Below are 13984 nucleotides of genomic sequence, written 5' to 3' on the forward strand. Positions count from 1 at the left end.
CAAACACTAATCAAAAGGGAGCTGGGGTGGCTATTTCTCTGATGATAATCAGAGAAAATAGACTTTATTTTATTTTTTATTTTTTTAAGATTTATTTATGCATACAAAAGCTGGGGTATAGGCCAGAGATGGGGGGAGGGGCGTGCGAGGGGAGGGTGAGAGGACTCAACAGAGAAAGAGCGGGGAGCAGAACAGGCAGACGGACTGAAATACACTGCTGAGGGGAGCAGCGGGCAAGACAGGAGAGGTCTGCCTCGCCATGTTTCTCCCTGGCCAGCCAGGGATCAAACTTGTGCTGCAGAGGCTGTGGATTGCTTCATAGTGCGGTGCTTAACCCCTTGTGCTACCCGGGAGGCCCTTTATTTTATTTTTTTTTTAAAGATTTATTTATTTATGCATACAAGAGCTTTAAATTAAAAGGGGGCTATTAGATACAGGGATGTTCTATATTGATAATAAGTTCAACCCAACAACAACAAAATTCTACATAGTTGCACCTAAAAACAGCCCCCCAAAATATGAAGCAATAATTGACAGAATGTGGAATTGTTCACTTTAAGGTGGTCAATTTTATATTATGAATGAAATGAATTTCATTTCAGTATATATAGTCATGTGTAGCTTAATGATGCTTGGTCATTGATAGGCTGTACATGTGATGGTCTCAATAAGGCTGTATCATCTAGCCTAGATGTGTAGTAGGCTACTGCTACTAGGTTTGTGTAATTATACTCTTAACACATTCACACAATGATGAAATCGCCTAACGATGCATTGTTAGGGGACGAATATAATAGATAGCTTTACTGCTTTTCCTTAAATACAATTGTTTTATTTCTTTATTTTTTAAAAAGGTTTATTTATTTATGCATACAAGAACTGGGGTACAGGCCAGAGGTGTGGAGGGTGAGAGGATTTACCAGAGACAGAGTGGGGAGCAGAACAGGCAGATTGACTGAAATACACTGCTGAGGGGAGCAGTGGTTGAGACAGGAGAGGTCTGCTGTGCCATGTGGGTAGCTCCCTGGCCAGGGATTGAACTCGTTTTGCAGTGGCTGCAGATATCTTCGTAGTGCTGTGTTCCAACCCCTTGCGCCACCAGGGAGGCCCCCCCAGTTGTTCTATTTCTAAGGGACAGGTCTATAAATTAAGACTACTGAGTCACAATATACATATTTAAAATTTTAATAAATATAAGATTGTTTTCCAAAGTTGTAGAGTTAACAGTTCCACCAGCAGTAGAAGGGAGGTGGCAGAGATCCGGGAAGGGTCCAAGGACAAGGACAGGACAGGACTCAAGGACAAAAGTTTGCTGTTCCTGAAGACCACTAAATGAGGTTAAAAACCTGATGACTGGCACGGAACTGCATTAGAAATGATAGAGACAGGGATCTGAGAAAAAAGTGGATATGTTAAGTAGGCAGGTATGACATACATGGAGGAAACAGGAAAAAAATACTCCCAATCCTAGTGTATACGTGGCATTACTGTCATAAGACTAAATGGCTTTTGTGAACTGCCCAGGTTTAAATCCAGCTGTGTGATCTCAATGAGTTGCTACACTTCTCTGGGCTGCAGTTTTCCTGATATTCCTAGAATATCACACACGGGATGAGCTTAGCACGGCACTTGGCACCAGTGGAGGTGCGTTCTCTGCTGCATCCACCGTGGCTGTTGGCCTTGCCAGGATTCTTCGAAGGTTGCAGCCTTTTCCCACAGGACTACTGGGTTTGGTCTGGGGTGTTTGAGCAGGAGCCACGCCCCTGGGGATGCTGGTGCCCGGGTTACCGTGACCTTGGCGTCTGAGGAGGCTCAGGAACTGACTAGGGGAGGTGAAGTTGAATTTCAGTGATGGTAGCGGCTGATGTTTATTACTCATCTATTCTGGACCATGCACTCCTGTGTGCACTTAAAAAGGTGTAGGTTCGCTGAGTCCTCACAGCAGACCTAGAAGTTTGTGATTAGGGCCCCCATCTGAAAGGTAGAGAAACTGAGGCACAGAGAGGTGAAATCACTTGCCTGGAGTTGTGCAGACAGGGTTGGTGAGGAAAGTGAACCAAGACCCACCGTTGGGTAAGTGCTGGCTCTGTGGGGTGCAGAGGGGCCCTGGTCTACCTGGTTGGAATGGTGGGGAGAGGAGTTCTTATCTTTGAAGAACTTGGAAGCTTGGGAGCCCTCCATCAGTCAGCCTCTGTCGGCTGGCTGTTACTCAAGGTCTCCAGGGGCTTGGCGGCCAGCTGTGGACACACAGGAAGGCCAGGCCGAGGCACTGCTGTTTTCGTGAAGGGGGTTGAAGATCCTCACTTGAAAAGATGTTTGCAACGAATTAAACCAGTGCGTGAAATGACGTGAAATGGAGGCTGTCTGTGGGCTCCCAGGTGAGATCTCTGCAACGGAGCGTGGCGTGGGCTTCCCCTGGCCCCACCCTGCCTGAGCCAGTGCTGTGGCTTCTGACCTCGCCTCTCCCACCTGTTTCCTGTCCTGAAGTTTGTGAGAAGGCACTGAAGGCCGAGTCCAAATCTGGCTAAACCCTTTACTGAATGTGGGATTTGAAATGGCCCATTCCTTTCCAAATGATTGCGCTGATCCCTTCAGCTTCGCTCCGGATCAGCTTGTACAGTGATAATAGGGGGATGAACCCTCTCACCCCTGGGCCCATCTGCCCAGATGCCAGGTGAAGGGAACCTCCATGACTACTGCTCTGGGTCCAGCCTCCTGTCTTTCCAGGAGCTCTGCTGGCCCCTCCTATCCCACCCTGGCCGCACGGTGACTGACAGGCAGCTAGGCACGCGGATGGTTATTTTATTGTCCAGGAGGGAAGGTGGAGGGCATTGCCCAGACCGCCTCAGTTGGAATGGGCGGCCTGTAAATCGTAGTACTCCAGCCCTGCAACCAGGGAGCCTGCGAGCTTGATGGTGGAGACCCAGGGTGGCTCGCTCAGGTGGTTGGTAGGTGTGCTCAGCCTACGGGGAGGGGAGAATGAGCAGGGCTTGATAGGCCAGGCCTTTACCTATTTTAGGCGCCCCCTTCCCAGGCTGTATAAGAGGCCAGATTTGCATTTCCCAAAGGCACTTTTAGGCTGGTGGCAAGAAGCGGTGGTAACAGGGTGGCAAAAGGGTGTTGAGGGTTGGTGCTACTGTCCCCCTACCCTGAGGCCCCAGCTAAGTCCCAAGGGATCCAAGGCAGGGTCTCCCAGTTGCTCCTGGTTCCTCAGGAGCCTGGGTGACCAGATTGGAGGACTGAGTTGGGGGTAGGGGTGCGGTTTGTAACTAGAGGATGCTGTATTTTCCCTGTGTCTGACGACTGGGGCATTAGTGCCCTCTGGTGGTCAAGTCTTGGCATCCGGAGTGAGAAGTTGCCAGAGGCTGGAGAGAGGAGGGGAGGGGCTCTTCCTTTGGAGATCTGCATTTACACACTAGTTCCTGAAGACTGCCCTTCCCTCTCCTCCGATTACTGTTCCTCCTCTGTTCCCTCTCTTGGTGCTCTCTGGAACAGGGGCAAGCTGTGAAGAGGGTCTGACTCCCTGCACCACTTCCCTCCCTGATGGCTCCAGAGAGTAGAGAGCCAAAGGGTCACCTTGAAGGTCTAGAGATCAAGGGGCTGGGGTCACAGTGTCCAGGCTCCTGAGGGGCTGGAGCTGAGCTGGGTTTGATATGCACCAAGGGGATCAGGACACCAAAGGGCTGCGTAGGAATCTAGCCAGGAAAGTTGGGGTGAGGACTTAAGGCGTAGGCCCTCCCTTCCCTGCCCCGCGCCTCCCCTCACCAGGCAGACACGTTGCGTGGCAGGCGGCGATGGCGCGGCTGGTGGCGGCAGTAACACTTGCAGGGACAAGAGTTAAGCACCTGGAAGGGCGGCCAGTGGCGCGCAGCGCTGGTGTTGGCCGTCCCTGCCAGAGGGGCCCTGCCGCCACCACCCCTTCCGCCGCCTCTGTGCGTCCCGGTGGCTGCAGTCCTTTGGCGAGGACCATCTCCAGGCGCGCCATCCTCGCGCGGTGCGCCCCGGGCTGCGCGGCAACCCTTGCTCCTTCGCGTGCGGGTCTTGACGGGCGCGGGAGCAGGCGGCGATGGCTCAGGCAGGGTGGGAGCTGGAGCCGGGGATGGAACCGGAGGCGGGCCCGGGGCTGGTTCCGGGGGCACGGCCGGGGCCGGGGCCGGGGCCAGAGGCTCTGATGGAGCCAGAGGCGCGGCCGGGGCCGGAGCCATGGCTGTGGCCGGGACCTGAGTCGGGGCCGGCTCCAAGATCGGGGCCAGGACCGGCACCTGGACCGAGGCCGCGGCCGGGGCGGGGCCCGAGGCCAGGGCCGGCGTCAGGGCCAGGGCCGAGGCCGGGTTGGGGGCCGGGGCCGGAGAAGGGGAAGGGGGCGGGAGTGGAGGCGGGTCGGCAGCCACGGCGAGGGGCAGAGCGGGCGCTGGGGCGAGAGCCGGGGCCGACTCCACGGGGCCCGGGCCCGGGGTGGGCGGGCGCGCCGCGGGCGGCGGCGGAGGCTGGAGCGCGGGCGGCTGCGGCGGGGGCGGGGCGGCGGGCGGCGGCGCGGGAGCCGGCGGGGGCGGCCGCGGCGCGGGCCCTTCCTGCGGGCCGGGGGGCGCGGGGCGCACAGGCTCGCCGTGGGGGGGCGCCGGGAAGATGAACATGGGCGGCGCCAGCAGGGCGGCCGCGGGCCTCCGGGGGCCGGCGGCGGGGTGTGTCTGGCCGGGAGGCGGTGGCGGGGAGCCCCACGGCCCTGAGAGCGCGGCCGCGCGCCGTCGGGGTGCCCCGACGGTGCCGCCCGCCCCGTTGAAGCGGAAGTGGCGTTCGGGGCCGTCGGGGGGGCTCGCCCAGTCAAACTTGGGCTTGGAGCCTGGGAAGGTGGTGTAGGGAGGGGGCGGCAGCGTCCGGGCGTGGGACGCGGGCGCCGAGGGGGGCCCAGCGCCGCCCTCGCCGTCTCCATCTCCGCCCTCTGCCTCCTGGGCTCCCCGCGGGGCCCCTGCCGAGGGGCCGGCGGGCGCAGCAGCCGGGGGCCCTTGCTTCAGGACCTGGGCGTAGGAGATGGCGCCCGCGGCCGCAGAGAAGGGCCCGCCGCCCCCGCCGCCGCCGCCCGGCGGGGTTTTGGCGGCCAAGGCGCTCGACGCTGCCGCAGTAGTAGGCAGAGGCGTGCCGGGCTTGATGGTCACTTTGCACAGGAGGCTGAGGCCGGCCTCCGCAGCGGCGGCGCGGGCCCGCTCGCCCTCTCCGGCCTGGGGAAGCGGCCCTCTGCGCAGCGGGCCGGCCGCCTGGCCCTGGCTGCGGGGCGCGGCCGGGCTGTCTGCGGGGCCGGCGGCGGGCGCGGGCGGCGCGGGGGTGACTGTGCGGCCTGCAGGCTGCCGGTCGGGAGGGGGCGGCGGGGGCGGCTTCCGCGCCTCGGCGGGCGGCGGCGGCGGGGACGGAGCCCTCGCGGCGGGGCCCGCGTCCTCCTGGGTCGGCGGCCTGGGTGGCGGCGGCAGCGGGCGGAGGCTCGGAGGGTCGCCCTGGCCGCGGTGGCTCGCGTCCAGCAGGCTGCGGATCCGGGGCACCGGCGCGCCCGCGGGTTTGCGCCACTTGGATGGCGCGGGCAGCAGACTCCCCGCGGGGGCGGCGGGTGGTGTGGAGACCGCGGCCGCCGCCGCCGCCTCGCAGGGGGCCGTCACGGGCGAGTGTAGGTCCAGGGGCAGGGTGAGGGGCGGCGGGGTGGCCTGGGGCGCGGGGGGGACCAGGAGTCCCGGGGGCGCGGAGCTGGTGGGGAACCAAACGCCCAGCCCGCGAGCCAGGCGCATGGCCGGGGAGGCGGCTGTCACCTCGGGCTCCACCAGGGACGTCCGACGGGAGTCAGGGGCGCGGTCGGGGGCCTGCTCTTTCCGGGAGCCCCCGCCTGCGGACGGCTCCGACTGCACGTTCCCCATTTCTGACCAAGGTCGGGGACTGTGACCAGAAAACGCCAGGCGGTCAGTCTGCGAGGCTGTGCGACCCCACGGGGCTGCCTGTGCGTGGCCGCACCCCTGCGCGGGACCCCCACGCCCTCCAAGGGGCGCTAGGTCACGAGTCCCGGCCGCATCGCTGTCCCGGGCTCTCCACGTTCAGTTTCTCCCCGCGGCCGCCTCCCGCTGCCGCTCGGTCGCCGAGGCCCGTCCTCCCGCGCGCCGCGTTCAGTCCGCGCTGTCGGCTGCGCGCTCCGGCCTCGGCCCTACCCCGCGGCCACCGCCCCGGCGTCCGGGCCCCGAACGCTGGTCGGGCCGCTCTCCGCAGTCAGGGAGGCGCGTCTCTCCCGGCGGGGGCTCAGGACGCCCAGAAGGGGCTGAAACTTCCCTCCCCGCGCGCCAACCCGGCCGCCGCGCCCCCGCCCCGCCCCGCCCCGCCCCGCCCCCGGGGCTCAGGGACCCCGGCTTCGCCCACCCACCGGCCGCACGTGTGAGCGCCCGTCACCCCGCGATCCCAGGTGTCCCGTCAGGCTAAGCCTCCGTCCTGGGCTCCTCGATCCCCCGTGTCCGGACCCGCTCTGGGCCGGGCAGCAGCGGAGCCTCAGACCGCACCCTCCCGCCCGCCGCCCCGCCCCGTCCCCACGGCCCCGACACTCAGGCCCGCCCCGCCCCGAGCGCCGCCTCGGCCCCGCCTCGGGCTGAAGCGCCCACTCACCGACTCCTCCAGACCAGAGTTCAGACCGCGGCCCCCGGGGTCAGGGCAGGGCGGGGAACGGCCGCTGCAGAAAATAACCGAAAAGAACGGGGGTGCGGGTGAAGGCCGGAGGGCGAGACGGCGAGGGCGGACCCCGAGAGCTCGGCCCCGCCCCTGCCCCGGGCCCCGCCCCCTGTCAGCCATCTTGGGCCGGCCCCTTAGCAACCGGGGCGTGGGTTTACACGCTCGGATCCCTTCCGCCCCGCCCCGGCCTCGTCCCACACCCACCCCTTGAGAACGATGCCTCGCCCCGCCCCCTTGTGGCCCCGCCCCTCCCGTTCGTCCCGCTCCCGAAGCCCCGCCCGTTCCGAGCACAGCCCCGCGGCCCCTCCTCCTAGGGTCTCCGCGCCCCGCTCCGCGGATGTCCCTCTCAGCCCCGCCCGCAGGACCCGCAGTCTCCCCCCGACCCTCTCCCCCCGCGGCCCGCCCCCGCGGCCCGCCCCTCCGTGACGCAGCCCGGCCCGCGCCTCGGCGTCCTCAGCCTCCTGGCCGCGGCCCGGCGACCACGCCCCCTCGGGCGGGCGCCTCTCGCCCCACCCCTTTCCGAACCCCGCTGCGCGCGGAGCCCCTCCCACTTGGACCCCGGAGCGGAGCCCCTCGGCCCCTCGGCAGCTTGAAGCGGCTCGGCCCGCACCCTTTCCCCACACGCCCAGGGCCCGAGTCGCGAATGGGGGGGTGGTCGGGGGCCTCCCCGGGTCCTGAGAAAATGGGGGTTGGGGGCTGTGCTCGCGCGACCGTGCCGGGCTCTAGGACCCAGCGGGCAAGGGCGCCCGCCTCGCCTCCCCCCTCCCCCCCGCCGCCCCCTCCCCCCATCTCCAGGTTCCCCTCCCTCCCCCCCGCCCGGCTCCCGGTGCCCGTCTCTAGCGCCGCGGAGCCAGCGAGGGAGCCGGAGCGAGCAGGAGGAGGAGGAGCCGGAGGCCACGTCGCCGCCGCTCGGAGCCCGGCCGGAGCCGCCCAGGCAGGTGCCGCGGGGGGCGCGGGGATGGGGTGACAGCCCTCCGGTCCCGTGAGGGGGCGGCCGGACGGCGCCGCGCCTCCTGCCGCCGGGGCGCCCCCGGCCCGGCTGGAAGGACAAGGGGGTGGGGGCCCCTAAACTGCGCGGCAGCCATTTGGGGTACCAGTCTCCCTTTGGGGGCCCGGGCTTGCTCCGCGGACGCCCCATTCAGAAAATTCCGTAGTGGACCCTCACCGCTGAGGCGCTCCGGGACCACTTGCCCCGGGAAACCTGTGTGGGGCCCGCAGAGCGCCCGAAACGCCCGCGTCCCGTCCCTGCTAGGCCCGCGGGGGGACCCCAGCCGCCTCCGGGCTTCACCTGTTGTCGGGGGAGGCGGGCGGACAAAGGAGGCCGAGTCACGTGACCGCTCATTCACAAAATCCCTTCCCATTGAGAAAAGGGGGCTGGGGGCGCTGCGGCCGCCCCTTCCCCTCGCGCGGGGCGGGGGCCCGCGGCAGCCGGCGGGCGGGGGAGGGGTCGGCGCTCGCCGCCCGGGTCTCTGGGGGCGGCCCGGGCCCCGGACCCGCCGGCAGCGGGAGGCCGGACGCCGACCCCGGTCCCGGGCGGAGGGCTGGGTCCCCCGAGCTGGGGGCGGGGTGACAGGGCTGTGAAGGCTGCCGGGGCGGGGCGGGGCGGGGGAGGAGGAGAGTCGGTTCCCGCCCCCCGCGCCTCTCCCCTCGCAGTCCCCGGCCGGGCCTGAGGGAGCCGCTGCGTTTTTGTGAATGAACGGCTCTCTGGCCGCGTCCCAGCGGCCCGTTCCCGGCTGCCTCTGCCTGCGTCTCGCTGTCGGCCGCTCTCTGGCCGTTGCCGGTGCTCTCCCTGCTCCCTGCCCATCGCCCGTTGCTGGGTGACTCAGTGAGCTTTGCATCCGGTCTCATTCATAAATCCGGGAAGGGGTGGGGGGGAGCCTGGGCTGCTCACCCGGCCGCTGGCCTGGGCGGCGGGGTGCGGAGGCAGAGTCGGGGGGACTGGAGCCGTGTTGATGGGCTCCAAGAAAATCCATATGCGCAGGCACCCAGCTGTGAGGGGGACGGAAGGGTGGGGCTGTGGGTTTGTGCTGAGGGAGGAGAAGGAGACGGGCTGGTAAGGGATGAGCAGGAGGGGGAAGGGCAGTGGAAAACCCAGGCTCTGGGGGTGCGGGTGGGAAGGATGGGGGGAAGGGAGGGTAGGTGGGCGTGGGGAGAAAAAGTAGATATAAATAAACCCTGGTGGCGCAAGGGTTAAGACACAGTACTATTGTTACAGGGCAGGGGGAGGGGCAGCCCAACCCTGCAAACCTGCCTATTCTAAATGGCTTCTGCCATCCGCCGCGTCAACACAAAACATAGGAGACTTTAATGGGAAGGAACTTTAATACAACTAGGAAACAATGCAGGAAAGGCTAAGAATCTAGTTTCTAAATCCTGCACCCAAAGTTACCTGTCTCCTCGTGGGTAAAAGTCCATCCATATGGGGTTGGCCCAGAACAAGGCCCCAAAGCCTGCCACAAGTCTAAAGCATCTTCCAGTGGGGACCCACAGAAAAGGGTCAGAAACAACCAGACAAGCCCGAAAGGAAATGAGCAAAATCAACATCAAGATAAAAGCTGCCATGGTCACCTCCCCACGGGTCTCACCCACATCTGTGTCACCCCGTCCACGACCAAAAGACAAGCGCAGTTTCTTCACGTGTCTCTAGGCTCCATGCGCCTCCTCCAGGTCTCCTTCTGGCTCCATCCTGCTTCCTTCCTTCCTCAGTCTCCTCTGCAGCTTCTTCTCTCTCTGCTCAGCTCCACCCTCCCTTGGGTGGTGCAGGGAACTTGGAACCTCCCCCTTTCCTGGGGACCACCCTGTTACACTATGAAGCTATCTGCAGCCTCTACAACACAAGCTCGATCCTGGCCAGGGAGCTACCCCTATGGCACAGCAGACCTCTCCTGATTCCTCTCCTGATTCCTCTCCTGCTCCCCTCAGCAGTGTATTTCAGTCAGTCTGCCTGTTCTGTTCCTGGCTCTGCCTCTGGTGAATCCTCTCACCTCCCCCACACCTCTGGCCTGTACCCCAGTTTTTGTATGCATAAATAAATCTTTTTTTTTAAAAATGAAAAGGTAGAAGTGGAGAAGAAGGTAGGCATGAGAGAAAAGGGATGGCATGAGGAAGAAAGAAGCCACACTGGGAGAAGGTGGGCATGGGGTTGATGAGCATGGGGGAAAAGGTGGGCATGGAAGGTGGGGTGTGCGTGGTTAAGGCCATGGTGGATCCAGATTTGAGAGATGAAGGGAGGTGAGGGCTGAGGGAATCTTGATGGAGAGGGGTGGGGATCGGCACTCACTGACCTTGTTACTGTCCCCCACCTCTTCCAGGTACATGGTTTTATTGGGAGCTGTAGTGATGGCCCCAGATGACTCCAGTGGGGACTGGCCACCTGTGGGGGCCGGGGCCTCAGCCAGGTGAGAGTTTGTTGTGTCTAAGGGGCCAAGCCCCCAAGTATATTGACATTTGGTGGGAAATCCTCTGCATGTGTCAGCTGTAATGGGTTCAGTGGGGATGTCCTGGGCTGTCTGGCGTGATTTGGAGGGATCCTGTTGAAGCTTTAACCGGGGAGGTGTTAGAAGGATGCAAAGGCTTGGGGGGCTGGGCTCGTGGGGAGCGGGGAGGAAACTGTGGGTGGTGGCAGTGAAAGCTGGTGAAGAATCTTGGGTGAAGCTGGGCACAGCTGTGAGGGGACAGCTGAGGTGGTGACCAGCACTCTGAGGGGACACCTTTGACAGTTTGATAGTCATTTTGGGGGTAGCATTTTGGGAGATTGTTGGGGCATCAGAAGGGGAAGTAATGCTTTGAGAAGGTGGATAAAGATGGGGAGCACTGTCAGTGTGGTGAGTCACAGGGTAGATGTTGGGTCATCACAAGGGGGTTACTAATTTTTTGAAGCATTCAGTAAGATCGGGGATTCCTAGTGGGATGTCAGAGATGTGCTCGATAAAATTGAGACTGGTGTTGGGATGTTGATCACGGTTCAGGGGTACACCTGAGACAGAAATGAGGTTTGTGGGAAGCTGGGGTGTGCAGAGAGGCTGGGCTTGAGGGCAAGTCACAGGCTGAATGGGGGTGTTTGACTTGGCCCCTTCCTGCCCCTCCCCAGACTACCTTGGAGTGTACCCTGAGGCCAGGCTTGGTTTGCAAGGTGAACCCCATCTTCCATCACTGGAGCCTGGGTGATTGCAAGTTTGGGCTGACGTTTCAGAGTCCGGCAGAGGCTAGTGAATTCCAGAAGAGCCTGCTGGCCGCTCTGGCCGCGCTGGGTCGAGGTGAAGGCACTGGGTGCACTGGTGGCTGAGGTGGAGGGGTGGGGGGCAGCGGGCCCAGGGAACTCACTCTCTGCCTCTCTCCTTGCCTCAGGCTCACTCACCCCCTCCTCCTCCTCCTCCTCTTCCTCCTCCCCTTCCCAGGACACTGCAGAGACCCCCTGCCCTCTGACGGTGAGTCCCCAGGCTGCAGATCTGCTGGGAGGGCAGGGGGTGGCTTGTACTCTAGGAACATTCTTGAGCACCTCTTGTGTGTTAGGCACATGCCACTTACTTGGGCCCAGACTATTCCTGTCAATTCAATCTCAGTTACTGTCATTTTTTTTCTGTTCCATCGTTATTCACGTTTGTTCAAGAATATTGAGCCACCTACAAGCATTGGTGGTTTAGGCACTGGTGATACATCAGTCACAAAAGAAAAGCCCTTCCTCATCATGGAGTTTCTATTCTAGTGTGGAAAGGCAGAAAAAAAATTTTAAATGATAATAAAATTAATAAATATTAAAGGAAGTGAATGAACAAATGGATGACAGGTCCTTCCTGTACTATGAGACATTCTGACACCTCTCTCTGTTTTGTTTTTTTTTTTTTTTTTGTGGGACCTTCGCCGGTGGCCGGGGATTGAACTGGCTCTGCAGAGGCTGCGGGCAGCCTCGCAACCCAGCGCTCAACTGCTGTGCCACCAGGGGAGGCCCTGACAGCTCTCTCTGTTTAAAATCTTTTTAAAATTATATTTATGTTTGTATAGAAGAAGTAGGGTGTAGGCCAGAGATGTGGAGAGGTGAGAGGATTCACCAGAGAGAGAGTGGGGAGCAGAGCAGGCAGATCTACTGAAATACACTGCTGAGGGGAACAACAGGTAACCCAGAACAGGTCTGCTGTGCAACATGTGGGTCAGCCAGGGATGAACTCTACTCAGGCCTTAGTGGTTATACTGCTGAGACTTAACCCCTAGGCCACCAGGGGCTCACTGTAGAGGATAGCTTGGCCCTTCCTGGTGGCTGACCTGGTGACTGCCACCTCCCAGCAACTGCAGCCCATTCTGCTCTGAAGGGCCCTGTGCCCTGGCTGGAAGGGGTGGGTCTAGTCTCTGGGCTGATTCTTAGTGCTCCCCCTGGTGGTCCCCTTAGTGCATTCCTAATCCCTTCCCTCTCTTCTCTTGCCATGCTCACTACTCACTCCTTACACCCATTCATGTGTTCAGCTGACTGCAGTCCTGTGATCACACACACACTGATAGTTTCTTTCTAGAGTTCTTCTGCAGGAGGGAAGTAAAGTGACCACAAACAAGGGCTTCTTTTCCCAAGTAGCACAGAGGCCCCCTGTGGGCCAGCCTGGCCCTTTTTTGACAGGTGCTTTTATCTGGGCATGGGCATGGGCTTTGTTCACTCCTTGGGGTCTTTGGTTCTTTTCTTGAGTACCCACATGGTATCCCCTTTGCATGGCACAGACAGAGGCTCAGAGAGATGCTGGCAGCACCTCGGAATAACCCAGAAGTTAGTAAGTGGTAAAGAAGGGACCTGACCCAGAGGCCTTGTTCTCACCCACTTTCCTCCTTACTCACCAGCAGACAGAACCTGGTACTCTGCCCTGCAACTCTGAATGACCTAGGGCCATGGATGTTGTAATAGCCTGAATGCAGATTACATGAGATAATGTCTGTCAAGTAGAGATAAGGGTGACTGACCCCAACACCCAAGAAGTGTTTTTGCACCATTTGCCTTGTAATCTTAGGAGGTCAGAGTTAATATTCTCATTTTAGACCCAATAAATCCCTTCTAGAAAACTAATCTGCAACATATTGTTATAGCAAAGGGTCAGAAACAACTTAATATCCCTTAATGGGAGTGCTCAGGTGACTTGTGCAGTGGATTAAAAAAAAAAAAATGTGGGGAGGTGGTCAAAGATCTCCACATACTAATACGGAATGGTCTCCGAAGTGTATTTTATTCTTTAGAGAAAAAAGGCACAGCACAAAACAGTGTTTGCACAGTATTGGCCTGAAAGAGGCTAAGAATATATTTCCCCGATTGCTTTTATTTGCAAAGAAAGTCTGGGCAGGACAGTACTCACTGCTCACTGTGGTCCGTTGATCTTGGCATGGAGGTGACACAGGACAGCTGGAGGGTGAGGACAGCAGTGAAACTTTTCTCTCTCTCTCTGTGTGTGTGTAATCATTGACTATATTACCCACCTAAAATTTAAGTCTGAAAAAAGTCAATGACTTTTAGTTTCCAAACAGACAGGGAAACAGAGGCATTCCCAGCAGGAATGTCACTGTTTTGTTGTCCCCTCAAGCTGTTCCAGTTTCATGTCCCTTCCTCTTCTCACCCCTGTGTCACCAGATCATTATTTGGAGGCCTTGGACTCTTTCTGGCTTCCCGTCTTGGAGAAAATATAGAACCTGGAATAACTGATAAACCGCGGGCTTTCGATCTGCAAATATTAGAAGGAAGGAAAGGAACTGACACGTAGTAGGTGCTCCAGCAGATTTTGTTGGATGAACAAAGGTCTGGGCTTCTCTGGGAGGGGACCTGGGCTGGGGCTGGAATCAAGAGGTTTGACCAGGAAGGTCATTCATTCATTCATTCATTCACCTGCCACACTCCAGCACCACAGAGGGTGCTAAAATTACAGCAGAGAACAAGAGGCAAAATCCTGACCTTGTGAAGCTGCTGTTGAGTGGGGAGGATGCATTAGTTAGGGCTGCCATAACAAATAACCATGGGGTGGGGGCGTTCTTTACTCCCTGTTCTGGCGGCCAGAAGTCCCCAGTCAGAGTTGGTTTTCCCTCTGGAGGTTCTGAGCCAGAACCTGTCCCTTGCCTCTTCTCCAGCTTTTGGTGGTTGTTGACAATCCTTGGCTAGTAGACAAATCATTGTGATCTCTGCACAAGGACAAAAGTTTGCTGTTCCTGCACACCAGTAAATAAGAGGTTAAAAACCTCATGACTGGCATGAAACTGCATTAGATATGACAGAGACAGGGATTTGAGATAAAAAAAGTGGGTATGTTGAGTAGGCAGGTGAAACGTTGATGCA

General features: G+C 60.0%; 1 protein-coding gene and 1 long non-coding RNA gene across 3 annotated transcripts; one reads left to right on the top strand and one right to left on the bottom strand.

Annotated features, from left to right (window-relative positions):
• Window positions 1-1207: 1207 nt before the first annotated feature.
• On the bottom strand, window positions 1208-6906 carry LOC119250165 (gametogenetin-like). Of its 2 annotated transcripts, XM_037517894.2 has the most exons (5): window positions 6895-6906; window positions 6628-6691; window positions 4431-5916; window positions 3766-4166; window positions 1208-2963 (listed from the first exon to the last, which is right to left on the bottom strand). In XM_037517894.2, exons 3-5 carry the CDS (start codon window positions 5895-5897, stop codon window positions 2846-2848), a joined length of 1986 nt encoding a protein of 661 aa, XP_037373791.1. In that variant the 5' UTR covers window positions 5898-5916; window positions 6628-6691; window positions 6895-6906; the 3' UTR covers window positions 1208-2845. The 2 variants fall into 2 exon arrangements, with proteins under 2 accessions (XP_037373791.1, XP_037373793.1); XM_037517896.1 differs by lacking the exons at window positions 6628-6691; window positions 6895-6906 and having other exon boundaries at window positions 4431-5937.
• Window positions 6907-9853: 2947 nt separating this feature from the next.
• Window positions 9854-13827, top strand: LOC119250265 (uncharacterized). The gene is made up of 3 exons (XR_005126257.2): window positions 9854-10088; window positions 10781-10946; window positions 11038-13827. It is a non-coding gene; the product is annotated as an uncharacterized LOC119250265 (long non-coding RNA).
• Window positions 13828-13984: the final 157 nt, after the last annotated feature.

This window comes from Talpa occidentalis, unplaced genomic scaffold (genome assembly GCF_014898055.3).
Source record: "Talpa occidentalis isolate TD23 unplaced genomic scaffold, MPIMG_talOcc4v2.1 talOcc4.17, whole genome shotgun sequence".
In the NCBI taxonomy this organism is placed as follows: domain Eukaryota; kingdom Metazoa; phylum Chordata; class Mammalia; order Eulipotyphla; family Talpidae; genus Talpa; species Talpa occidentalis.